Genomic DNA, 27,862 nt, shown 5'->3' on the forward strand with positions numbered 1-27,862 from the left:
GGCTGTAATGAGGTCAGGAGCTGAGTGGCCCTGGCGGAACCCAAACTGGGCGTCAGTTAGCAGGTTATTGCTGAGTAAGTGCCGCTTGATAGCACTGTCGACGACACCTTCCATCACTTTGCTGATGATTGAGAGTAGACTGATGGGACGGTAATTGGCCGGGTCGGATTTGTCCTGCTTTTTGTAGACAGGACATACTTGGGCAATTTTCCACATTGCCGGGTAGATGCCAGTGTTGTAGCTGTACTGGAACAGCTTGGCTAGGGGCGCAGCTAGTTCTGGAGCACAAGTCTTCAGTACTATTGCCGGAATGTTGTCAGGGCCCATAGCCTTTGCAGTATCCAGTGTCTTCAGCCGTTTCTTGACATCACGTGGAGTGAATTGAGTGGGCTGAAGACTGGCATCTGTGATGCAAATGCTTCAGCCTTGTCTTTTGCACTCACGTGCTGGGCTCCACCATCATTGAGGATGGGGATATTTTTGGAGCCTCCTCCTCCTGTTAACTGTTTAATTGTCCACCACCACTCATGACTGGATGTGGCAGGACTGCAGAGCTTTGATTTGATCCGATGGTTGTGAGATCGCTTAACTCTGTCTATCGCATGTTGCTTCCGTTGTTTGGCATGCAAGTAGTCCTGTGTTGTAGCCTCACCAGGTTGACACCTCATTTTTCGGTATGCCTGGTGCTGTTCCCGGCATGCTCTCCTGCACTCTTCGTTAAACCAGGGTTGATCTCCCGGCTTGATGGTAATGGTAGAGTGAGGGAAATGCCGGGCCATGAGGTTACAGATTGTGGTTGAATACAATTCTGCTGCTGCTGATGGCCCACAGCACCTCATGGATGCCCAGTTTTGAGTTGCCAGATCTGTTCGAAATCTGTCCCATTTAGCACGGTGGTAGTGCCACACAACACGGTGGAGGGTATCCTCAACATGAAGACGGGACTTCATCTCCACAAGGACTGTGCGGTGGTCACTTCCACCAATGCTGTCATGGACAGATGCATCTGCAACAGGTAGATTGGTGAGGACGAGATCAAGTAGGTTTTTCCCTCTTGTTGGTTCCCTCACCACCTGTCGCAGACCCAGTCTGGCAGCTATGTCCTTTAGGACTCAGCCAGCTCGGTCAGTTGTGGTGCTACCGAGCTACTCTTGGTGATGGACATTGAAGTACCCCACCCAGAGGACATTTTGTGCCCTTGCTACTCTCAGTGCTTCTTCCAATTGGTGTTCAACATGAAGGAGTACTGATTCATCAGCTGAGGGAGGATGGTAGGTGGTAATTAGCAGGAGGTTTCCTTGCCCATGTTTGACTTGATGCCATGAGACCTCATGGGTCCTGAGTCAATGTTGAGGACTCCCAGGGCTACTCCCTCCCGACTGTATACCACGGTGCCACCACATCTGGTGGGTCTGTCCTGCCGGTGGGACAGGACATACCCAGGGATGGTGATGGTGGTGTCTGGGACATTGGTTGTAAGGTATGATTCGGTAATTATGACTATGTCAGGCTGTTGCTTGACTAGTCTGTGGGACAGCTCTCCCAATTTTGGCACAAGCCCCCAGATGTTGGTAAGGAGGACTTTGCAGGGTCGACAGGGCTGGGTTTGCCGTTGTCGTTTTCAGTGCCGAGGTCGATACCGGGTGGTCTGTCCGGTTTTATTCATATTGTTTTTCGTAGCAGTTGTTTACAACTGAGTGGCTTGCTAGGCCATTTCAGAGGGCATTAAGAGTCAACCACATTGCTGTGGGTCTGGAGTCACATGTAGGCCAGACCAGGTAAGGACGGCAGATTTCCTTCCCGAAAGGACATTAGTGAACCAGATGGGTTTTTGCAACAATAGACGATGGTATCATGGTCGCCATTACTAAGACTAACATTTAATTCCAGAATTAAATTTAAATTCCACCAGCTGCCGTGTTTTGTTAGCAATTTTAATTGCTTTGCTGACCTTCGATGCTGCTTTTAATGGTTTCTTCACCTGTATCCCGAGATCCCCTTTGCTCTGCTACCCCATTCAGTTTCTTATTTTCCAAGGTGTCGGTGATGTTTCTATTTTTCCGACCTCACACTTACACTTACCTGTGTTAAAGTTCACTTGCCACTTCGCTGGCCAGTCTGCAAGTTTTCTCATGTCTTCTTGTATTATTGTTTTGGCCCCCCCTCCCCCCCCCCCCCCTTTTTTCTCTCTCCCACATGGCAGCTGTCTCTCATTCTGCCTGCGCATTTCACACCTAATCTAGAGCCGTCTTTTGTCTCTCCACTAGTCCTATCACCATCTCGTCTGGTTTTGAATACCTCTTAATGTCTCTTCACTTCTCTTTTGTCCTTTCATCCCCATTTCCCAGCCACCAAACTGGCCTTTTAATCTGTTTCATTTCCTGCTTTTTTTTCTCAGTCCTGACGAAGGGTCTTCGACCTGAAACGTTGACTCTATTTCTCTCTCCACGGATGTTGCCTGGCCTGCTGAGTTTTTCCAGCATTTTTCTGTTGTTCTTCTTGCACTATGTTGCATTCTTCCTCAGTGTTAGCACGACCACCCCCCAGGACCTGAGGTCTAAAACCTGAGCTTGACTCCAGTATGGGTGGGGGGATAGGTCTCTGCACTTTGCAAGCTGTGAGGGTCCATGGAATGAGACTGGGACAGTTGCAACCTATTTTGTAGCCAGCGCAACTCTGACCTGTAATTTGGCGCATTCTGACACTACTGGGGTGAAATCGCTTTGTGCGATATTAGCACACGAACGTACTCAGAAAGGGCGTAAGAAAAGCCCCCACAGATGCCTAAGGCGATTAAAGCCTGTGAGCTGCACAGACTGCGCGGGTCCCAGGATTGATCCTGCTCTGTGCTCAAGTTAGTTGAACTCGGCCACAGTTGAACTGCTACGTTTGCCTTCGGGCCGGGGAGGAGACCATCTGAAAGGGTTCCATTGCCACTGGCTGTCCGGTACTGGAGGGTGGGACTAAACTGGACAGCTCTTTCAAAGGGCCGGCACAGGCACGACTGGCCGAGTGGCCTCCTTCTGTGCGGTAAGATTCTATGATTCTAACCCACGTCGAAAAGTGCAAGGGTTGCCTGCTCTCGGCTATAGTGATTCTGAGGGGGTTGGACAGGGTGGATGTTGAGAGGATGTTTCCCCTCGTGGGAGAATCTAGAACGAGGGGTCACAGTCTCAGAATAAGGAGTCGCCCATTTAAGACGGAGATGAGGAGGAATTTCTTCTCTGAGGGTGGTGAATCTTTGGAATTCTCTACCCCGGAGAGCTGTGGAGGCGGAGTCAGTGAATATATTCAAGGCGGAGACTGACAGACATTCGAACTACAAGGGAGTCGAGGGGTATGGGGAGCGGGAAAGTGGAGTTGAGGCCAAGATCAGACCAGCCATGATCTCATTGAATGGCGGAGCAGGCTCGAGGGGCCGAATGGCCGACTCCTGCTCTTATAGTGGGACACAGAACCACTGGGTTAAAGGTCAGTCTGTAACTTAAAGCACCTTGGCCTGGAAATTAGTCTCGGCCGGTTATCAGGCGCAGGGTCATTGTCTGTGAAGCACTTTGGGACATCCTGAGATCGTGAAAGGCACGGTATAAATGGGAGTTCGTTCTTTCTTTTACCGATTCCTTCTGTGTGAGTCTATGGACAGGTGTGTAGAGGTAAGAACATAAGAAATAGGAGCAGGAGTTGGCCATTCGGCCCTTCGAGCCTGCTCCGCCATTCAGTGAGATCATGGCTGATCTTCTGCCTCAACTCCGTTCACCGGCCCTATCACCATGTCCCTTGATGCCCTTACTAGTCAGAAATCTATCGACTTCTGTTTTGAATATACCCAATGACTGAGCCTCCACAGCCCTCTGGGGTAGAGAATTCCAAAGATTCACCGCCCTCTGTGTGAAGACATTTCTTCTCATTTCAGTCCTGAATGGCCTACCCTTTATCCTGAGGCTGTGGCCCCTGGTTCTAGATTCCCCAGCCAAGGGAAACATTCTCCCAGCATCCATCCCATTAAGCCCTGTAATAATTTTGTATGCTTCAATGAGATCCCCTATCATTCTTCTGAATTCAAGAGAATACAGGCCTAGTTTACTCAATCTCTTCTCGTACGACAGTCCCGCCATCCCAGGAATCAATCTCGTGAACCTTCGCTACACTCCCTCTATGGCAAGTATATCCTTCCTTAGGTAAGGAGACCAAAATTGTACACAGTACTCCAGGTGTGGTCTCACCAGGGCCCAATATAATTGGAGTAAGACTTCTTTACTCCTGTACTCAAATCCTCTTGTAATGAAGGCCAGCATACTGTTAGACCCATGCTGATAAAGAAAGCAGGAAAGAAAGACTTGCATTTTTACAGTGCCTTTCACAACCACCAGATGCCTCAAAGCATTCACAGCCGATGAAGTACTTTTGAGGTGTAGTCACTGTTGTAATGTAGGAAACACAGCAACCAATTTGCGCACAGCAAGTTCCCACAAACAGCAATGTGATAATGACCAGATCATTTTTTTTAGTGATGTTGATTGACAGATAAATATTGGCCCCAGGACAAACTCACCTGCTCCTCTTCGAAATAATGGCCATGGGATCTTTTATGTCCACCTGAGAGGGCAGACGGGGCCTCGGTTTAACATCTCATCTGAAAGACGGCACCTCCGACAGTGCGGCGCTCCCTCAGTACCGCCCCTCCGACAGTGCGGCGCTCCCTCAGTACCGCCCCTCCGACAGTGCGGCACCCCCTTAGTACTGCACTGGGAGTGTCAGGCTAGCTTTATGTGCTCAAGTCTCTGGAGTGGGACTTGAACCCACAACCCTCTGACCCAGAGGCGAGGGTGCCACCCACTGAGCCACGGCACCATTCGAGACTCGTCAGATACTGACGCAGTCCGTGTCCATATGCAGCAAGACCTGGACAACATTCAGACTTGGGCTGACAAGTGGCAAGTAACATTCGCACCACACAAGTGCCAGGCAATGACCATCTCCAACAAGCGAGACTCTAACCATCTCCCCTTGACATTCAATGGCATTACCATCGCTGAATCCCCCACTATCAACATCCTGGGGGTTACCATTGATCAGAAACTGAACTGGACCAGCCATATAAATACTGTGGCTACAAGAGCAGGCCAGAGGCTGGGAATTCTGCGGCGAGTGTCTCACCTCCTGACTCCCCAAAGCCTTTCCACCATCTACAAGGCACAAGTCAGGAGTGTGATGGAATACTCTCCACTTGCCTGGATGAGTGCAGCTCCAACAACACTCAAGAAGCTCGACACCATTCAGGATAAAGCAGCCCGCTTGATTGGCACTTCATCCACCACCTTCAACATTCACTCCCTCCACCACCGGTGCACTGTGGCTGCAGTGTATACCATCTACAAGATGCACTGCAGCAACTCGCCAAAGCTCCTTCAACAGCACCTTCCAAACCCGCGACCTCTACCACTTAGAAGGACAAGGGCAGCAGACGCATGGGAACATCACCACCTACAAGTTCCCCTCCAAGCCACACACCATCCTGACTTGGACCTGTACCGCCGTTCCTTCACTGTCGCTGGGCCAAAATCCTGGAACTCCCTTCCTAACAGCATTGTGGGTGTACCTACACCACACGGACTGCAGCGGTTCAAGAAGGCGGCTCACCACCATCTTCTCAAGGGCAATTAGGGATGGGCACTAAATGCAGGCCTAGCCAGTGACGCCCACATCCCATCAATGAATAAAAAAAGAGGTAGGCTCTTAAGACTCTTCCTGATGGACAGGATAGTCCGATCCTCTCCTGATCTCGGCACATTTACACTTTTCAAATGGGGGCAGTGGGTCACGGAATAGATGTCTGGAGCAGAAACCCCTGGCTTTAGGAGACATGCACGAGTGGTGAATGAGATCACCAGTGTGGAGCTGGAGTACTGCAGTCTGACCTTTTATGTCGATGTGCGATGGAGGTTGTTTCTGTTTCGAGCCACTCCCTCTGCCTCCAAACTCTGAGATCCCTGGCTTTGTTGCTCGAGCCCCACCAATGAAACGCTCTTTTTTTTTTCTTCTAATTTTTCCGCCTGTGCCGATGCGGAAGGATGTGGTTGGCTCGGCCTCGGGCAGGTTGGATGAGTAAGATACAGACCAGAGCAGGAAGTTGCAGCGCGTTTCTGGCAGTCATGTGGGGACCGAGTTCAGCAGAGCAGCAGCGTCTGACACAAGCCCTCCAGAGTCTGCAGGAACTGAGCTGGGGGGGCGGAGGCAGCTCGCGCACATTTCCAGATGGGAGCCATCTTCTGTTTGTTGTGCAGAGACTTCGGCCATTTTGTGTCTTTCCTTGGAATGGCACCTGACACAGGAGAGAGTCTGAAAAGGGGAGAGGGATGTCGGGAAAATAGTCGGGGCTGGTTAACATGGTTCTGATGGTAGGAATCCTGAATTAGGGGATGGTTAACACAGTTCTGATGGTAGATCCTGGCTGATCTTCGACCTCAACTCTACTTCCCCGCCCGATCCCCACATCCCCTTGATTCCAGCAAACAATCCCCACACACCTGATGGCTCGGTGAGTAAACACGCCACCTCTGTCGTGAGATGGTTTCCCTGGTTTTGTTTCTGGTCTGCGCTGAGTTAGTCAACCTCAACCAGAGCAGCCGTTGAGGCCTCAGCGCCCCCCCGGGCCTAATGTGGGGAGAAAAGCAGCCAGGGTTCCTGCTCCTGACCAATATCCATTGACGACCGCTGGACAGTGCGCAGGCGAGGACAGCAACGGCTTGTAGTTACATAGCGCCTTTAAAGTAGTAAAACGTCCCAAGGCGCTTCACAGGAGAGTTACAATAGAAAATTTGACACTGAGCTACATAAGGAGAAATTAGGACAGGCGACCAAAAGCTTGGTCAAAGAGGGAGGTTTTAAGGAGCATCTTAAAGGAGGAGAGAGAGGCGGAGAGGTTTAGGGAGGGAATTCCAGAGCTCCGGGCCCAGGTAGCTGAAGGCACGGCCGCCAATGGTGGAGCGATTAAAATCAGGGATGCTCAGGAGGCCAGAACTTGTGGAACGCAAATATTTAGGTTGTGGGGCTGGAGGAGAACTATCTTTTAAGAGCATAAGGATTAGGAGCAGGAGTCGGCCATTCGGCCCCTTGAGCCTGCTCCGCCGTTCAATAAGATCATGGCTGATCATCGACCTCAACTCCACTTTCCCGCCCGATCCTCATATCCCTCGATTCCCCTAGAGTCCAAAAATCTATCGATCTCAGCCTTGAATATACCCAACGACTGAGCCTCCACAGCCCTCTGGGGCAGAGAATTCCAAAGACTCACAACCCTCTGAGTGAAGAAATTCCTCCTCATCTCAGTCCTAAATGGCCGACCCCTTATCCTGAGACTGTGACCCCTGGTTCTAGACTCTCCAGCCAGGGGGAAACAACCTCTCAGCATCTACCCTGTCAATCCCCCTCAGAATCTTGTATGTTTCAATCAGATCACCTCTCATTCTTCTAAACTCCAGAGAGTATCGGCCCATTCTACACAGTCTCTCACCATAGGACAACCCCCTCATCCCAGGGATCGATCGAGTGAACCTTCGTTGCACCGTTTCTAAGGCAAGTATATCCTTCCTCAGATAAGCACAGATTGTCTCTTTTGGCATGGTTTCGACTGGGATAGCTATTGGGGGGAGTTTAGACAAATGGAAGGGTACCATGGTCAGCTCGTTCGCTTCAGGTGCAGATTAGGGTGGCTCTCGCGAGCACACTAGTGGGAGGAGGAGCACATCCCGTCTAAGTGATATTTACAGGCACGGGGTCAATTAAAGGGGAGCGTCTCAATAAAGTGATTCAAAAGGCGTCTCAAGAGCCACTATCAACCTTTGCCAGAGCTGTAGGGACTGGGGTCTTAACATCCACTGCCATTCGTCATCTACAGGACGCACTGCAGCAAATCACCACTGTCACTTTGACCGCACCTCCCTCCCCTGCGACCTCTACCATCGAGAAGGTCGGTGTTCTGGGGACACCTGCACTTCCGGGTCGCACGCTGGCATGTGTGTCGGCTGTTCCTTCATCGTCGCCGAGTCAGGATCCTGCAACTCCCTCACAGCGCTGCGGGAGCGCCTTCCACCACACGGGACTGCAGCGGTTCAAGAAGGCGGCTCACCACCACCTTCTCGAGGGCAATTAGGGAGGAGCAATAAATGCTGGGCCTCGCCAGCGACGCCCACATCCCGAGAACAAAAGTAAATGATAAATTTAGGATTGATCTCGGCGTGTTCTTCACCCAACGAGCGATCCACACTTGGAATGGATAGAACAGTGGGAGGTGAAAATCCTGGAATAGTTTGACAACTATAATTAAGATGCCGCCATGTGGAAGAACTCTTCGGGATAGACGAAATGGGCCGAATGGCCTTCTGCAGCTGTCATTATCTGGTGACCTTGTGAAATGACGGCCAGGATTGAGGCGTCCCAAATTCTGACTAAATAAAGTGCCAACCTGAGGTTGGGTGTTTCCTCCAGCACCAGAAACTGCGTTTGGGGGGGGGGGGGGGGGCACAAGGTGGGCAGGACTTCTGGCCATTTTCTACTCCCTGTCCGCCCGTTTGATGCCAGGACTGGAAAATCTGCGCCACCAAATTTAAATCCCATCAATTTGCATCCAAACGCAAATTGGTTCGTTCTTTCGAGCCGCTCTCGTCCAAGCCGATCTGAGGCCGCGTCTGGCTGTACCGTAGCAAGTCTCGGGCGCGGTCTTCTAAAGCCACAATGAGCTCGCCCTTATCCTTTTTTTATGGTCGATGAGAGACCCCAGGTGAAGGGGCCAAGGCCCATACAGCCAGAGGAGACAACATACGTCTTTCTGATGAGTCGTTAAACCGAGGCCCTCGTCTGCCCTCTTGAGGCGGGTATAAAAGATCCCACGGCCACTATTTCGAAGAAGAGCAGGGGGGAGTCCTCCCCGGCGTCCTGGCCAATATTTATCCCTCAGTCAACATCACTTTAAAATAAAAACCAGAGTGACTGCTGCCAATGACTGGAAGCTCGCTTCTGCACATAGATCTGTGTTGGTTTAATTATTAATGTATAAGAACATAAGAATTAGGAGCAGGAGTCGGCCATACGGCCCCTCGAGCCTGCTCCACCATTCAATAAGGTCATGGCTGATCTTCAACCTCAACTCCACTTTCCGACTGATTCCCATATCCCTTGATTCCCATAGAGCCCAAAAATCTATCCATCTCAGCCTTGAATATACCCAACGATTGAGCCTCCACAGCCCGCTGGGGTAGAGAATTCCAAAGATTCACCGCCCTCTGACTGAAGAAATTCCTCCTCATCTCGGTCCTAAATGGCCGACCCCTTATTCTGAGACTGTGACCCCTGGTTCTAGACTCTCCACCCAGGGGGAAACAACCTCTCAGCATCTACCCTGTCAATCCCCTTCAGAATCTTGTATGTTTCAATGAGATCACCTCTCATTCTTCTAAACTCCAGAGAGTATCGGCCCATTCTACTCAATCTCTCCTCATAGGACAACCCTCTCATCCCAGAAATCAATCTGATGTTCCTTTGTTGCACCGCTTCTAAGGCAAGTATATCCTTCCTCAGATAAGGAGACCAAAATATAATAATATCGCATTAATCTGTGGAGCTCTGGGTTGGTTTAAGTATTGATGTATAATAATTTCGCGGGGGGAGGGTTGCGGAGATTTATTTGTACGGAGCACGAGCTCCGTGTGAAAGGGATGAAGAAAATGAATTGTTATTGGGGGAAATAGCGGATCAGTAACCGTAATCCCCCTGTTTTACAATTGCACTTCGAACCGAGACCGCAATAGCGGCTCTGTCACCGTTTGACTTCTTCCACCAGGAGTCTCGGCTCCGGTTCAGATGCTGCCGCGACTCCTGTGAAAGGGGAATCAACCCATAATCTGATCTTGCTTGTACAAAGATTGAGCTCGAATCTATGCTGTGAGTTGGCTTTTTAAAATGTATTCGCTTATGGGATGTGGGCGTCGCTGGCAAGGCCCAGCATTTATTGCCCATCCCTAGTTGCCCTCGAGAAGGTGGTGGTGAGCTGCCTTCTTGAACCGCTGCAGTCCGTGGCATAGTGCACGGTGGCATAGTGGTTAGCACTGTTGCCTCACAGCGCCAGGGACCCGGGTTCAAATCCAGCCTCGGGTGACTGTCTGTGTGGAGTTTGCACATTCTCCCCGTGTTTGCGTGGGTTTCCTCCGGGTGCTCCGGTTTCCTCCCACAGTCCAAAGATGTGCGGGTTAGGTTGATTGGCCATGATTAAAAAAAAAAAATTGGCCCTTAGTGTTAGGGTGGGATTAAACACGTGGGGTTATGGGGTTACGGGGATAGGGCTTGGGTGGGATGGCTGTCGGTGTAGTGACCGGGTGCTAGGGTTTGGATGATCAGCCATGATCTCGTTGAATGGCGGAGCAGGCTCGAAGGGCCGAATGGCCTACTCCTGCTCCTAGTTTCTATGTTTCTATGTGTGGTGCAGGTACTCCCACAGTGCTGTTAGGGAGGGAGTTCCAGGATTTTGACCCAGCGACGATGAAGGATCGGCGATATATTTCCAAGTCAGGATGGTGTGTGACTTGGAGGGGAACTTGGAGGTGGTGGTGTTCCCATGCACCTGCTGCCCTTGTCCTTCTAGGTGGAAAAGGTCGAGGGTTTGGGAGGTGCTGCCTAAGAAGCCTTGGTGAGTTGCTGCAGTGCATCTTGTAGATGGTCCACACTGCAGCCACGGTACGCCGGTGGTGGAGGGAGTGAATGTTTAAGGTGGTGGATGGGGTGCCGATCAAGCGGGCTGCTTTGTCCTGGATGGTGTCGAGCTTCTTGAGTGTTGTTGGGAGCTGCACTCATCCAGGCAAGTGGAGAGTATTCCATCACACTCCTGACTTGTGCCTTGTAGATGGTGGAGAGGCTTTGGGGAGTCAGGAGGTGAGACACTCGCCACAGAATACCCAGCCTCTGACCTGCTCTTGTTGCCACAGTATTTATGTGGCTGGTCCAGTTAAGTTTCTGGTTAATGGTGACCCCCAGGATGTTGATGGTGGGGGGATTCGGCGATGGTAATGCCGTTGAACGTGAAGGGGAGGTGGTTATTCCGAACCGTTAGTTGTTGAAAGAAAACGGAGAATAAACGCGCATTTGGAAAACAAGAGTTTAGAATTAGTGACGGGAAATGTGGAGAATCTGCGGTTGTAAAAAGGGAGACCGTGATATCTGGAGAGAAACAAACACTGAAACTGCACATGCCCAGCCAACTAGTTTCGTTGGCAGCAGTCGCGTCCTCAGAAAAACAGATGATCTGGTCATTATTGACATGAATCAGTCATTCATGAAAGAAAGACTTATGAAATAATACTGAGCGGCCTACGGGTGGCACTGTCCAGGGAGAGTATAAATACTCGGGCACGGGCCCAGCTTGCACAGGACATTCTTAACAGGAACTAGTGAAGGACACAATTAGACCTCCATGTTGTAAAACAGTTGATTAAAGCTTTGTTTAACGCTTAGACCAAGTGCCTAGTAGTTTTCTTACGTCAATTATCACATTGCTGTTTGTGGGAGCTTGCTGTGCACAAATTGGCTGCCGGGATTCCGACATTACAACAGTGGCCGCACTTCAAGAGTACTTCATTGGCTGTAAAGTGCTTTGGGACGTCCTGGGGTGGTGAAAGGCGCTGGAGAAAAACAAGTCTTTCTTCAACGCAGCACCAGTTTACATTGATGCAGCGTATCTCACAGAGATGAACCCCTCAACTCTTTGCAGAGGGTAGAGGAGGACATAAAGGTGGGGGTCGGGGGGCGAGAACCAAAAGAACAGTTGAAGAGGTCGGGTTTTTAAGGAATCCTTTGAAAGGAGTGAGGTGAGGTGAATCAGGAAGTAGTGACTCGTTGACGCCAGATTTTGAGTTCCAAAATACCTGTCGGAGGAAAATTACAATGATTCATTGGGCCTGTCTAATTACAATGAAAGGAGATTGCGGATGTACTGCATTCCACTGCGGGGCTCTCGCTCTTCAGTGGCAACAGTGAGTATCAGTCCCAGGCATCTCCCAATCTGGAATGATCAACATGTGACCCTTTGCTCAAATGCCCGTCCCGCCAGCTCGCCCGTAGCCCCGGGTCCAGCCTGCCTCCTGCCTCTTTCTTCAGTGCCCTCTCCTGAAGGTTCCACGGACGCCCTTACTCAAGCGGCCGAGGTGGGGCTACTTGACGACAGACTCACAGCTCAGCGTATTCCCGTTCGCCCAACACACAATTTCCAGCAAGGGGTGACTGGATAAGGATCAGAAGCAGGAACCCTAGTCGGTTTTCTATTCCCCTTGTTAGCTTAGAGACGCGGAGACCAATTGTAGTGCCCCACTCCATCCAACATCAACTAACCCAACACGGATCAGGAATGGAACCAACAACATCTTGTGTTTACACAGCACCTTTAACATAGTAAAACGTCCCAAGGCGCTTCACAGGAGCGTAAATCAGACAAAATTTGACACCGAGCCACATAAGGAGATATTAGGACGGGTGACCAAAAGCTTAATCAAAGAGGTCAGTTTTAAGGAGCTTCTTAAAGGAGGAGAGAGAGGCGGAGAGGTTTAGGGAGGGAATTCCAGAGCTTAGGGCCCAGGCGGCTGAAGGCACGGCCGCCAATGGTGGAGCGATGGAAATCGGGGGATGCGCAAGAGGCCAGAATTGGAGGAGCGCAGAGATCTCGGAGGGTTGTAGGGCTGGAGGAGGTTACAGAGATAGGGAGGGTTGTAGGGCTGGAGGAGGTTACAGAGATAGGGAGGGTTGTAGGGCTGGAGGAGGTTACAGAGATAGGGAGGGTTGTAGGGCTGGAAGGGGTTACAGAGATAGGGAGGGTTGTAGGGGCTGCAGGAGGTTACAGAGATGGGGAGGGTTGTAGGGCTGGAGGAGGTTACAGAGATAGGGAGGGTTCTAGGGCTGGAGGGGGTTACAGAGATCGGGCGGGTTGTAGGGGCTGGAAGAGGTTACAGAGATACGGAGGGAGCAAGGCTACGCAGGGATTTGAACACCAGCTCTGCACCTCGCTGGGCGGTGCCTTTAACAACTGGTCACTGGGGGAGTGAGTGGATGGTGGAGGGAACGTGGACGCTATTAGAATTTTAAATCGATCCATCTTGGAAAGTGCGCGTGTGCAGACAGGATTACAGAGGGTAGCTAATGTTACCCCACTATGAGGGTAGCTAATGTTACCCCACTATTCAAAAAAGGTGGCAGAGAGAAAACGGGGAATTACAGACCGGTAAGCCTGACATCGGTAGTGGGGAAAATGCTAGAGTCTATTATAAAAGATGTAATAGCAGAGCACTTGGAAAACAGTGACAGGATCGGACAAAGTCAACATGGATTTACAAAAGGTAAATCGTGCTTGACTAATCTACTGGAATTTTTTGAGGATGTAACTGGTAAAATAGATAAGGGAGAACCAGTGGATGTGGTGTATTTGGACTTTCAGAAGGCTTTCGATAAGGTCCCGCTTAAGAGATTAGCGTGTAAAGTTAAGGCACGTGGGATTGGGGGCAAGGTATTGACTTGGATAGAGAACTGGTTGGCAGACAGAAAGCAAAGAGTTGGAATAAATGGGTCTTTTTCCAAGTGGCAGGCAGTGACTAGTGGGGTACCGCAGGGATCGGTCCTAGGACCCCAGCTATTCACAATATGTATTAATGATCTAGACAAGGGAACTAGATGTAATATCTCCAAATTTGCAGACGACACAAAGCTGGGTGGGCGTGTGTGCTGTGAGGAGGATGCCGAGAAACTACAGGATGATTTGGACAGGTTGGATGATTGGGCAGAAGCATGGCAGATGCAATATAACGTGGATAAATGTGAGGTTATCCACTTTGGTGGCAAAAACAGGAAGGCAGATTATTATCTGAATGGCAATAGATTGGGAGAAGGGGAAGTGCAACGAGACCTGGGTGTCCTTGTGCACCAGTCGCTGAAGGTAAGCATGCAGGTGCAGCAGGCGGTTAAGAAGGCAAATGGTATGTTGGCCTTCGTAGCGAGAGGGTTTGAGTACAGGAACAAGGATGTCTTGCTGCAGTTGTACAGGGCCTTGGTGAGACCACACCTTGAGTATTGTGTGCAGTTTTGGTCGCCTTATCTGAGGAAGGATGTTCTTGCCATGGAAGGAGTTCAGCGAAGATTCACCAGACTGATACCTGGGATGGCAGGAATGACATATGAGGAGAGATTGGGTCGATTGGGCTTATACTCGCTGGAGTTTAGAAGAATGAGAGGGGATCTCATTGAAACTTATAAAATTCTGACAGGACTGGACAGACTAGATGCAGGAAGGATGTTCCCGATGGCCGGGGAGTCCAGAACCAGGGATCGTAGTCTAAGGATAAGGGGTAAGCCATTTAGGACAGAGATGAGGAAGAATTTCTTCACCCAGAGAGTGGTGAACCTGTGGAATTCTCTACCACAGAAAGCAGTAGAGGCCAATTCATTAAATATATTCAAGAAGGAGTTGGATATATTTCTTAAGGCTAAAGGGATATGGGGAGAAGGCAGGGACAGGGTACTGAAATTGGATGATCAGCCATGATCGCATTGAATGGCGGAGCAGGCTTGAGGGGCTGAATGGCCTACTCCTGCTCCTATCTTCTATGTTTCTATGATTGGACTCGGCCATATAACCAGCTCCAAGTCGCTGCCTAGACTGTCTCAAACGAGGAATAGCCGCTTAAGTAAGGCGCTGGGGGACAACCGTGAAACCAAAGCCCCGAGCTTGGGGAGAGGAGGAAGGAAAAGAGGACAATAATGTAACAGTCTGAGATTCTGAGGGAACGAGTTGGTGAGTCGATCAGGTGAAGCAGTTGGGGGGGCGGTGCCATCTTCTCTGCAAATACACCCTCCTGTAATTAGCAAACAAGGACGGCATGCTCAGAATTTCTGCCTCACAGCTATAACTTACTGTTTTAAAAAATATGCTGCGACTCCAGCCCATTAAGAGGGAACATCAGAACACGGCCTACCACCTTGAGCCTGTGTTACCTCGCAGGGCTGCCTCCGTTGTCACACAATCCCCCTGGAGGAAGGGGTTTTAAAGGCTGCACCAGGCTGGTATTTTGCTTGTGGCCACGGGTAATGTTGAACTGCACATCACTGCCTCCCGCCAACACCCTGGTACAAAGCAGCAATACACTTTTACCGTTGCTGTCTTGTTTGGCCCTCTCCCCAACACTGAATGCAGCCTGTGACTGCATGGGAAAGCCTCTGTCGTAACTGCCCGTGTGCAGGTCTAGCAGTTGTGTCGCCCAACCTCCCCTGGTGTCAGCCATGGTTCAGTGGGTAGCGCACTCGCATCGGTTCGAGCCCCCACTCCAGAGACTTGAGCCCATAATCCAGGGAGGGCTGCACTGTCGGAGGGGCGGTACTGAGGGAGCACTGCACTGTCGGAGGGGCGGTACTGAGGGAGCGCTGCACTGTCGGAGGGGCGGTACTGAGAGAGCGCCGCACTGTCGGAGGGGCAGTACTGAGGGAGCGCTGCACTGTCGGAGGGGCGGTACTGAGGGAGCGTCGCACTGTCGGAGGGGCAGTACTGAGGGAGCGCTGCACTGTCGGAGGGGCGGTACTGAGGGAGTGCCGGAGGGGCAGTACTGAGGGAGCGCCGCACTGTCGGAAGGGCGGTACTGAGGGAGCGTCGCACTGTCGGAGGGGCAGTACTGAGGGAGCGCTGCACTGTCGGAGGGGCGGTACTGAGGGAGCGCCGCACTCCCGGAGGGGCAGTACTGAGGGAGTGCTGCACTCCCGGAGGGGCTGTCTTTTGGATGAAACATTAAACCGAGGCCCCTGTCTGCAGGGCTGTGTTGAAAGAGCGAGGGGCGGGAGGGGAGTGGAACTAATTGGAGAGCTCTTTCAGAGAGCCAGCTCAGGCACGATGGGCCGAATGGCCTGCTTCTGTGCTGTATGGTTCTATGGCACATGTTCTTCCAGCCTCCGGTTCACTGAGTGTGGTGGTGGGGGGAGGGGAAGTGAAACAGCTGTGTGTAACTGGCCGCACACGGAAGTCTCTGGCTGGTCCGGGAATGATTTTTAGCATCACGAGTTTGAACCGTTGCAAGCCATCATTTTAACCAGGAAGTCTCTCGGCGGCCACTGGCCCCACTCAACTCTAGCGCACGGACCTGCATGCACGCATCCCTGTATGTAAACGCCCACGGGCACACACATGCACACAGATCAGAAACACACCGGGGTCGATCTTAACCCTCACCCAATTCCCCTCCACCCCCGGCCAGGTACGTGAGTGGGAGAGATTAATGCCCCGTGCCTGTGCCGCGCTCTCCCTGCCACCATTTTATCATCAATGACAACAACAGCTTGCATTTATATAGCGCCTTTAACGGAGTGAAATGTCCCAAGGCGCTTCACAGGAGCGATTATCAAACAAAACACCAGGTGTCCCTGACGTAAGAAAACTACTAGGCACTTGGTCTAAGCATTAAACAAAGCTTTAATCAACTGTTTTACAACCTGGAGGTCTAGTTGTGTCCTTCACTAGTTCCTGTTAAGAATGTCCTGCACAAGCTGGGCCCGTGCCCGAGTAGTTATACTCTCCCTGGACAGCGCCACCTGCAGGCCGCTCAGTATTATTTCATCAGTCTTTCTTTCATGAATGACTGATTCATGTCAGTCCTAGTGCAAGAAACACACACAGTTAGCATGCAGGTACAGCAAGCAATTAGGAAGGCAAATGGCATGTTGGCCCTTATTGCAAGGGGGTTGGAGTATAAGAGTAAGGAAGTCTTGTACAGGGCCTTGGTGAGACCACGCCTGGAGTACTGTGCACAGTTTTGGTCTCCTTATCTAAGGAAGGATATACTTGCCTTGGAGGCGGTGCAACGAAGGTTCACTAGATTGATTCCTGGGATAAGCGGGCTGCCCTATGAGGAGAGATTGTGTAGATTGGGCCGATACTCTCTGGAGTTTAGAAGAATGAGAGGTGATCTCATTGAAACATTGAGGGGGATTGACAGGGTAGATGCTGAGAGGTTGTTTCCCCTGGCTGGAGAGTCTAGAACTAGGGGCATAGTCTCAGGATAAGGGGTCGGCCATTTAGGACTGAGATGAGGAGGAATTTCTGCACTCAGAGGGCGGTGAATCTTTGGAATTCTCTGCCCCAGAGGGCTGTGGAGGCTCAGTCGTTGAGTATATTCAAGGCTGAGATCAATAGATTTTTGGACTCCAGAGGAATTAAGGGATATGGGGATAGGGCGGGAAAGTGGAGTTGAGGTCGATGATCAGCCATGATCTTAATGAACGGCAGAGCAGGCTCGAGGGGCCGTGTGGTCGACTCCTGCTCCTCATTCTTATGTCCTTATGTTGTTAAAAAATTGACATTGAACCATGCAAGGAGATATTAGGACAAGTGACCAAAAGCTTGGTCAAAGAGGTCAGTTTTAAGGAGCGTCTTAAAGGAGGGGAGAGAGGTGGAGAGGTTTAGGGAGGGAATTCCAGAGCTTAGGGCCCGGGCGGCTGAAGGCACGGCCGTCAATGACGGGGTGATTTACAGGGTGAATCAAGGGATATGGTGATCGGGCGGGGAAGTGGAGGTGAAGTAGAAGATCAGCCATGATCTTATTGAATGACGGAGCAGGCTCGAGAGGCCAAATGGCCGACTCCTGCTCCTATTTCTTATGCTGTTATGATTAAAATCGGGGGACAGCACCAGAGCCCAGAATTGGAATAGCGCAGAGATCTTGGAGCGGGTGGAGGGTAGGGGTAGGGCTGGAGGGCATACAATCAAAATTAGTTTTGGGGCCTCCGAGGGATATTCTGAGACGCTCGGGGTTTGCGGCCGACAGGGATGGTCACCTCGCCTCTGCGGGTTTTTTGTGGGCATCAGCTGACGGGATATCACACAACGGCCGGCCGACTGGGGAGTCTTATCCCGGATCCATTCCAGTTCTCGGAAAGGAGTAAAGATATTTTTTACTAATCTCATTTTTGCAGGCAATTTTTTTTTATAATGGGATTTCCTCCTTCCATGTTGGAAAAAAAGAGATAAAAGCTTGTTTGTGGATGGGCTGTGTGAGGAGTCTCCATAGCGACAGATCCCTTCTGTTTCTGGTGGCGCTGAAGTAAATGTCCATAGGGCTGGGCCAACCTCACGTAACTGACCGTGCACCGTGCGTTGAGGCTAGATGGCGAATGTCAGTGAGCTGTTGGGCCATGGGGGGCGTCACATGTCCGATTTTGTCCTCGCCCCACGATCGGCAGCAGCAGGAGCACCGGATTCTGATCAGAAGCGGGACCACTACACGTTTCCCCCCCGCCCCCCCCCCCCAGGCCCTTAGTCCAAGAGTGTTGAAGCTAACTGCCCCGCATCCTACTCCCATCCCATCTGAGATCAGCCAGCTCAAAGACTTGCATTTATACCGCGCCTTTGATGTGGTAAAACGTCCCAAGGCGCTTCACCGGAGCGTAAATTGGCACGGTGACCAAAGGCTTGGTTTTAAGCAGCATCTTAAAGGAGGAGAGAGAGAGGTTTAGGGAGGGAATTCCAGAGCTTAGGGCCTGGGCGGCTGAAGGCACGGCCGCCAATGTTACAGCAAAAGGGGCCAGAGTTGGGGGGAACGCAGAGATCTCGGAGGGTTGTCGGGGTGGAGGAGGTTACAGAGATAGGGAGGGTTGTAGGGCTGGAGGAGGTTACAGAGATAGGGAGGGTTGTAGGGGCTGGAGGAGGTTACAGAGATAGGGAGGGTTGTAGGGGCTGGAGGAGGTTACAGAGATAGGGAGGGTTGTAGGGGCTGGAGGAGGTTACAGAGATAGGGAGGGTTGTAGGGGCTGGAGGAGGTTACAGAGATAGGGAGGGTTGTAGGGGCTGGAGGAGGTTACAGAGATAGGGAGGGTTGTAGGGGCTGGAGGAGGTTACAGAGATAGGGAGGGTGTAGGGGCTGGAGGTGGTTACAGAGATAGGGAGGGTTGTAGGGGCTGGAGGAGGTTACAGAGATAGGGAGGGTTGTAGGGGCTGGAGGAGGTTACAGAGATAGGGAGGGTGTAGGGGCTGGAGGTGGTTACAGAGATAGGGAGGGTTGTAGGGGCTGGAGGAGGTTACAGAGATAGGGAGGGTTGTAGGGCTGGAGGAGGTTACAGAGATAGGGAGGGGGGGGGCGAGGAGGCCGCGGGGGGATTTGAACACCAGGATGAGAATTTTTAAATGGAGGTGTTGCCGGACTGGGAGCCAATGTAGATCGGCGAGCACAGCGGGGGTGATGGGTGAATGGGATCTGGTACGAGTTGGGATACGGGACAGCAGGGTTTCTCCACACAGACTGGGACAGCGCTGGTCTCCATGATTGACTCACTGAGCGATTGCGGGGGGGGACGGGACACTTTGAATTGCTGAATTTCAAGTGCTCATTATTGATGGACTGTCCAATCGGATTACACTGCGGGTTCATCACTTTTTTTTCCCCTCCCTTTTTGTTCTGTCAGACATCAAGAAGAACTGGTCGGACCATGGGCTGTGGTGGGAGCAGAAAAACCAGTGGGTCCTCAAAACCAGCTGGACCCTGGACAAGTGCGGGATCCAGGCAGACGCCAAGCTCCTCTTCACCGCTCAGTACAAACCGCTACGGCTGCACCTCCCCAACATGAAGACCGTGCGAGTGAAAGCGAGTTTCTCCAGCCCGGTCTTCAGGTCCATCATCGGCATCTGCAAAATACTCAGTAAGTCTTCTCCCCTCTGCCTCTTCCTGCATCTGTTCTTCCCATCCCCTTCTTTCTCTTCCCATTCTCCTCCCCTCTTCTAACTCCGTCTCTCCCCTCCTGTGCTTGGACCAGTTGGGCCGAATGGCCTGTGTTGTGGAGTATTTTAAACCAACTCTCGACACGAGGTTTTCAGATCGATAGTCAAGTTATCTTTATTACACTGGTGGGGAGACGGTCTGCTCTGTCTTTAGCCAGACTCCTCTCCAATGATACAAAGTTTAAGCAGTCTTTTGTACAAAATTTTGGCACATAATTAGCCTCGTGCACAATCCATCTTAACCATTTGATTGGGTTTCGCCCCGTGTGCACATTCGCTGATTGGTTGCCTATGCCGCGTTACGTTAAAGTACCGGAAAAGTAAATGTCCGATATCACCGCAAGCTGTTGTTGCACCTATGACCTTTGTTCATGCAAGATGGGGTCTCGCCAACATTGTGGAGTGGGCCTTTGGCGTAGCGGTAGCGTCCCCGCCGCTGGGCCAGAAGGCGTAGGGTTTCGAACCCCGCTCCAGACAGTCCCGGCAAGTGGAGTCGGAGCTCCGGCTCTAAATTCTGGGTTGACATCCAGCGGGATACTTGTGGGTGTGGGTGGCCCCCCCATCGTATGGGTTGTGGGAGCCCGTAAAACCCTCCTGCCATAGGACTAACCACCCTCATGGCTGGTACGAAGATGGTTACGGTCACGGAAGGAGCGTTAATTGCGGCCAGAAATCCTTCCACCACTTCATACAGTTCCCCAAAGGGAACAGTGTGAAGACACGTATCGACGACCAACATTGTACTTCTGACTCATTGTCCTGCCCCTCTAAGCCTTTTTATTTCCCACTCATTGGTTTTACTTTCCCGCCAGAGCAGAACTTACATCCTCTAGGCCTCTTATGGTTCCACGTCTGGCTATTTGCAATTGTCTCCAAGTTACACAGCTTGCAGTTGTCAATCATTCTAACACTACCGCAAAAATCAATATGTCATTCTTCGGTTATCTCAACTGCCAGTTCAGCAACTTAGAAAAAGCTTACTACCGCAAAGGCCTATTAGATTGTTGTCTTTGTTACACCATTCAGGGAAACTGCCAGCGATGTCAGTTTAACTCTTTCCCCACTGCAGCCTGTTTCAGTGCTGCAGGCCCGATGTCGCCACTGTGGCCTTCCCAGCGTGACCATTGCTCACTCATTCGTTAATTTGTTTGTCAGATATCCGACGCCCGGAGGAGTTGTCGCTTCTGAAACCGCCGGAGGACCCCAACCAGAAGAAAAAGAAGAAGGACAAGGACACTGGGCCGGAGGAGGGGGTGGTGGATATGGAATGTCTTGCAACGCCAACAGGGTCACAAAGTAATGATCAAAAACTTTTCAGGCCTTAAAACTTCAAAGATACATTTTCAAGCGATCAGTTTGTTTTCTAAGTGTCTTGTGTGATTGAAACTGAACTGGACAGACTGGAGAAGCTGGGGTTGTTCTCCTTAGAGCAGAGAAGGTTAAGGGGAGATTTAATTGAGGTGCTCAAAATCATGAGGGGTTTTGATGGAGTAAATAAGGAGAAAGTGTTTCCAGTGGCAGGAGGGTCGGTAACCAGAGGACACAGATTGAAGATAATCGGTAAAAGAACCAGAGGGGAGATGAGGAGAGTGTTTTTCCGCTGCGAGTTGTTGTGATCTGGAATGCGCTGCCTGAAAGGGCGGTGGAAGCAGATTCAATAGTAACTTTCAAAGGGGAAATTGGATAAATACTTGAAAAGGAGAAATTTGCAGGGCTGTGGGGAGAGAGCAGGGGGGAGTGGGACTAATTGGTGAGCTCTTTCAAAGAGCCGGCACAGGCACGATGGGCCGAATGGCCTCCTCCTGTGCTGTTTTATTCTATGATTATATAAACATGGATCACTTGAGTGATGATTTTGGACCGATCCAGACTGTACCATCTCTTCTTAGGCAGTCCCTCGGAACTGAGGATGACTTGTTCCACATTAAAAATGAGTTCTCAGGTGACTGATGAGCCCAATGCGGGACCTACAGTCTCTGTCACAGGTGGGGCAGACGGTGGTTGAAGGGGCGGGTGGGTGGGGTGCTTGGGTTGACGTGCGCTCCTTGCGCTGCCTGCGCTTGGCTTCCGCTTGCTCCCGGCAAAGAGACTCGGTGTTCGGTGCCTTCCCGGATGCTTCTCCACTTTGTGCGGTCTTGGGCCAGGAATTCCCAGGTGTCGGTGGGGATGTTGCACTTTTTCAAGGAGGCTTTGAGGGTGTCCTTGAAGTGTTTCCTCTGCCCACCTGGGGCTCTCTTGCCATGTCGGAGCTCCAAGTAGAGTGCTTGTTTTGGGAGTCTCGTATCGGGTATGCGGACGATGTGACCCGTCCATCGGAGCTGATCGAGCGTGGTCAAAGATTCGATGCTGGGGATGTTGACCAACTGACGTTGGTGCGCCTATCCTGCCAATGGATTGGCAGGATAGGCGTACCATAATTGTGACTTGACAGGCCGGCTGCCCTGTTGGATTTCCCTGATCCCACTTCTCCTCACTCAGTGGATTATTCACTTGCAAGACTTTTATCAGAATTGTAAAGTGCCTTGTGAACAGGTGCCATGTCCTGGTTGCCCTACAGGTGGCGGTGCTGAGCTTGGGCACCGGACTGTGCTCAGCATTGCCATCTGCAGGCACTGGCAGGTAGGACAGTCTCAGACTGACCCATTCACTCTGGCCACACTGGTGCCAGGAGACCTTTTTAAACATGGTCGCTGCGCACTTCTAATCTTCTGATTTCACCCTCTAGTTTTCCCTTCCCTCTGCCTGAAAGGATTGACTGTTCACGGGTCTGGGCACCATCCAGCACCTCACCAAAGGATTCTTAATCGTGTGAGCCTTTGTGACCGTGAAGGGCATTACGGGACAGGGAGGGGAGATATCGGCTGGGGATACCACACCTGACCACTATCCAGTGACTCGTGCTGCAACATGCACGTGTGTGTAGAGGTCAAGGGAGGACAGGATTGGCCTTGCATGTCATCTCTCCTCCCCCGCACTGCCCTCCTCCCCCGCACCGCCCTCCTCCCCCGCACCGCCCTCCTCCCCCGCACCGCCCTCCTCCCCCGCACCGCCCTCCTCCCCCGCACCGCCCTCCTCCCCCGCACCGCCCTCCTCCCCCGCACCGCCCTCCTCCCCCGCACCGCCCTCCTCCCCCGCACTGCCCTCCTCCCCCGCACTGCCCTCCTCCCCCGCACTGCCCTCCTCCCCCGCACTGCCCTCCTCCCCCGCACTGCCCTCCTCCCCCGCACTGCCCTCCTCCCCCGCACTGCCCTCCTCCCCCGCACTGCCCTCCTCCCCCGCACTGCCCTCCTCCCCCGCACTGCCCTCCTCCCCCGCACTGCCCTCCCCCGCACTGCCCTCCTCCCCCGCACCGCCCTCCTCCCCCGCACCGCCCTCCTCCCCCGCACCGCCCTCCTCCCCCGCACCGCCCTCCTCCCCCGCACCGCCCTCCTCCCCCGCACCGCCCTCCTCCCCCGCACCGCCCTCCTCCCCCGCACCGCCCTCCTCCCCCGCACGGCCCTCCTCCCCCGCACGGCCCTCCTCCCCCGCACCGCCCTCCTCCCCCGCACCGCCCTCCTCCCCCGCACCGCCCTCCTCCCCCGCACCGCCCTCCTCCCCCGCACCGCCCTCCTCCCCCGCACCGCCCTCCTCCCCCGCACCGCCCTCCTCCCCCGCACCGCCCTCCTCCCCCGCACCGCCCTCCTCCCCCGCACCGCCCTCCTCCCCCGCACCGCCCTCCTCCCCCGCACCGCCCTCCTCCCCCGCACCGCCCTCCTCCCCCGCACCGCCCTCCTCCCCCGCACCGCCCTTCTTCTCCCTCGCCGTCCCTCTCCCTCACCTCACTCGCCCTCCCTCTCCCTCACCTCACTCGCCATCCCTCTCCCTCACCTCCCTCGCCATCCCTCTCCCTCACCTCCCTCGCCATCCCTCTCCCTCACCTCCCTCGCCATCCCTCTCCCTCACCTCCCTCGCCATCCCTCTCCCTCACCTCACTCGCCCTCCTCCCCCGCACTGCCCTTCTTCTCCCTCGCCGTCCCTCTCCCTCACCTCACTCGCCGTCCCTCTCCCTCACCTCACTCGCCATCCCTCTCCCTCACCTCACTCGCCCTCCCTCTCCCTCGCACTGCCCTTCTTCTCCCTCGCCGTCCCTCTCCCTCACCTCACTCGCCCTCCCCCTCCCTTGCACTGCCCTTCTTCTCCCTCGCCGTCCCTCTCCCTCACCTCACTCGCCCTCCCTCTCCCTCACCTCACTCGCCCTCCCCCTCCCTTGCACTGCCCTTCTTCTCCCTCGCCGTCCCTCTCCCTCACCTCACTCGCCCTCCCTCCCCCTCACCTCACTCGCCCTCCCTCTCCCTTGCACTGCCCTTCTTCTCCCTCGCCATCCCTCTCCCTCACCTCACTCGCCGTCCCTCTCCCTCACCTCACTCGCCCTCCCTCCCCCTCACCTCACTCGCCCTCCCTCTCCCTTGCACTGCCCTTCTTCTCCCTCGCCATCCCTCTCCCTCACCTCACTCGCCCTCCCTCTCCCTCACCGCACTCGCCCTCCCTCTCCCCCGCACTGCCCTTCTTCTCCCTCGCCATCCCTCTCCCTCACCTCACTCGCCCTCCCTCTCCCTCACCTCACTCGCCCTCCCTCTCCCTTGCACTGCCCTTCTTCTCCCTCGCCGTCCCTCTCCCTCACCTCACTCGCCCTCCCTCTCCCTCACCTCACTCGCCCTCCCTCTCCCTTGCACTGCCCTTCTTCTCCCTCGCCGTCCCTCTCCCTCACCTCACTCGCCCTCCCTCTCCCTCGCACTGCCCTTCTTCTCCCTTGCTCTCCCTCACCTCACTCGCCCTTCCTCTCCCTCGCACTGCCCTTCTTCTCCCTCGCCATCCCTCTCCCTCACCTCACTCGCCCTCCCTCTCCCTTGCACTGCCCTTCTTCTCCCTCGCCATCCCTCTCCCTCACCTCACTCGCCCTTCCTCTCCCTCGCACTGCCCTCCCCCTCCCTTGCGCTGACCTCACTCGCCCTCCCTCTCCCTAGCACTGACCTCCCTCGCCCTCACTCACCCTCGCCCTCGCTCTGCCCTCCTTCTCCCTTGCTCTCCCTCTCCCTCGCACTGCCCTCTCTCCCTCGCACCGCCCTTCCTCCTCCCTCTCCCTCTCCCTCCCTCGCACCGCCCTTCCTCCTCCCTCTCCCTCACTCTTCCTCCTCCCTCCTCCCTCTCACTGTCCCAAAAGTCAGAGTAAAAGGTTTTTTCCGCTCAGCTGAACTAGACGTACGTCCGTTTGCCTGTGTGCCGTGTAAGCTGATACAGAGTTCCTTTTTGTCCCTCGGTGTAGACCAGAGGTACAACCACCCCAACGGAGCCCATTACATGAGGGACACCCCCGAGGGAGAGGTTTGCTACAGGATACTGGCCGTCAGCCAGCCCAGTGTCTCACCGGAGGTCATGGCAAAGATGAACAGGCCGAACACACTGACCGACAAGGCCCAGGCCCACAGCAGGTGAGAGAGGCAGCGCTTTAAAGGGCTGGTGATCTGTCCCTGGAAAATACAACAGGAGTCACGGGAAAATGAGGGGGAGATGGAAGGGAACTTTCCTCCACACTGCATGCTGCATCACGACAGTCAGTAATGAGATTTACATTAAGTACAAAATGCTCTCCTCCAAGAGTGAGCTGTCTGGGTGTGGAGGGATGAGAGACCCGCGGAGTCTCAGAGTTCACCTGGAACTAGGAGTGGCTGATTTGTAATGGAGGTGCAAACAGCTGACAGCGCCCTCTGATTACCTTCGACACACGGATTGTGGGCTGAGGAGTGTGAATTCGAGGTTTCTTCAGACCCGGCTGGGTTTTGAAATTGACAGCACAGGCGCTGTGGTTTTAATTTTGTGAGTTGAAACCTTTAGTCCAGCGCCCATCGCTGCCTCCCTCCTTCCTCTCCCCATCTTCCCTGCTCCCTCTCGCTGCCCCTCCCCCTCGCTCCGACCGCCCTCCCCCTCGCTCCGACCGCCCTCCCCCTCGCTCCGACCGCCCTCCCCCTCGCTCCGACCGCCCTCCCCCCTCGCCCCGACCGCCCTCACTCCGACCGCCCTCCCCCTCGCCCCGACCGCCCTCCCCCTCGCCCCGACCGCCCTCCCCCTCGCCCCGACCGCCCGCCCCCTCGCCCCGACCGCCCGCCCCCTCGCTCCGACCACCCGCCCCGACCCCCCGCCCCGACCCCCCTCCCCCTCGCTCCGACCGCCCTCCCTCAGACCGTCCTCCCTCCGACTGACCCACCCCACTGCCCTCCTCCTCCTCCCCGCCTCCCCCCTCAGCAGCCCCCACCCCCACTGCCCACCTGTGCATCGCTGTGTCCCACGGTCCAGTTGCCCTAACCCAATCCCTCCCCTCCTCCTTCTCTCACACACTGACAGTTTAGAAAGCGCAATGTCTGGTGACGTGATCTGGGTCCATTTGACCGAATGCCGCCCTCACTCTGGGGCTTTTCTTTCGGCAGATGGCTCGATTCCTCCCGCTCGCTGATGTCACAGGGCATTCATGAGAATGACAAATTACTGATCCGCTTCAAATATTTCAGCTTCTTCGACCTGGACCCCAAGGTAAGGAGTGAGTGGGGACTGACTGAGCTGTGGAGGGGAACTTGGAGGTGGTGGTGTTCCCATGCGCCTGCTGCCCTTGTCCTTCTAGGTGGAAGAGGTCGCGGGTTTGGGAGGTGCTGCCGAAGAAGCCTTGGCGAGCTGCTGCAGTGCATCTTGTCGATGGTCCACACTGCAGCCACGGTGCGCCGGTGGTGGAGGGAGTGAATGTTTAAGGTGGTGGATGGGGTGCCGATCAAGCGGGGCTGCTTTGTCCTGGATGGTGTCGAGCTTCTTGAGTGTTGTTGGAGCTGCACTCATCCAGGCAAGTGGAGAGTATTCCATCACACTCTTTACTTGTGCTTTGTAGATGGTGGAAAGGCTTTGGGGAGTCAGGAGGTGAGACACTCGTCACAGAACACCCAGCCTCTGACCTGCTCTTGTTGCCACAGTATTTATGTGGCTGGTCCAGTTAAGTTTCTGGTCAATGGTGACCCCCAGGATGTTGATGGTGGGGGATTCGGCGATGGTAATGCCGTTGAATGTCAAGGGGAGGTGGTTAGACTCTCGCTTGTTGGAGATAGTCATTGCCTGGCACTTCTGTGGCGCGAATGTTACCAGCCACTTATCAGCCCAAGCCTGAACGTCGTCTGTAAGATCTTTCTGTAAACCCTGACACTTTTGTTCTCTGTCTATGAACATCACTGTCTCTGTCTCTTTCGGCCTGTTTATGTTTTTGTACCTGTGTGTGTGTTTCCATATCTGTGTGCTCCCCTCTCTCTCTCTCTCTGTCTGTGTGTCTGTCACTCTGTGTATCAGACACTCTTACTCTCCTTATGAATCACCCTGTCCACCCATCCCTCCTGTACTTGCTACCCTGGAATGAACGGCAAGCTTCCTTGAGAAGATCAGTGGCGATTTTTTTTGAAAGTGGCTGAGACATGTGACAGTACAGAACCTCACGGTCCGCTGGGGGAGCAGTCAGTCTCCTGGTCATGGTCCAGAGGCGACAGGAGGAAAAACTTTATTTACTCAGCGAGCGGTTCGGATTTGGAATGCACTGCCTGATAGGGCGGTGGATACAGATTCAACAGTAGACTTCAAAAGGGAATTAGATAAATACTTGAAGGAGAAAAAATTGCAGGAATATGGGGAAAGAGTGGGGGAGTGGGACTGACTGGATTGCTCCTCGACTGTACCGGCGCAGACTCGATGGGCCGATTCTAGAACGGTTCCCATGGATTGGAAGGTAGCGAATGTAACCCCACTATTTAAGAAAGGAGGGTGAGAGAAAACGGGGCACTACAGACCGGTTAGCCTGACATCAGTAGTAGGGAAAAGGCGAGAATCTATTATTAAGGATGTGATAACAGGGCACTTAGAGGCAGAGTCAACACGGATTTATGAAAGGGAAATCGTGAGAGCGAGTACGACGAAGGTTCACCAGACTGGTTCCTGTGATGGGGGGATTGTCCTATGGGGAGAGATTGAGTAGACTAGGCCGATATTCTCTAGAGTTTTGAAGAATGAGAGGTGATCTCA

General features: G+C 53.4%; 1 protein-coding gene across 2 annotated transcripts in view; it reads left to right on the forward strand.

Annotated features, from left to right (window-relative positions):
* fermt3a (FERM domain containing kindlin 3a) overlaps positions 1–27,862 on the forward strand; it is a 57,768-nt gene that overhangs the window by 12,271 nt on the left and 17,635 nt on the right. For both annotated transcript variants that reach the window (XM_085976271.1, XM_085976272.1), the window contains exons 3-6: positions 19,468–19,701; positions 20,936–21,076; positions 25,083–25,248; positions 26,242–26,344. In XM_085976271.1, coding sequence (XP_085832397.1) covers positions 19,468–19,701; positions 20,936–21,076; positions 25,083–25,248; positions 26,242–26,344 — 644 coding nt within the window. The remainder of the gene's footprint in view (positions 1–19,467; positions 19,702–20,935; positions 21,077–25,082; positions 25,249–26,241; positions 26,345–27,862) is intronic.

The sequence above is a fragment of the Somniosus microcephalus genome, unplaced genomic scaffold (genome assembly GCF_052327205.1).
Source record: "Somniosus microcephalus isolate GS21.2 unplaced genomic scaffold, FLI_Smic_1.0 unresolved_chr2, whole genome shotgun sequence".
Taxonomy (NCBI): Eukaryota; Metazoa; Chordata; class Chondrichthyes; order Squaliformes; family Somniosidae; genus Somniosus; species Somniosus microcephalus.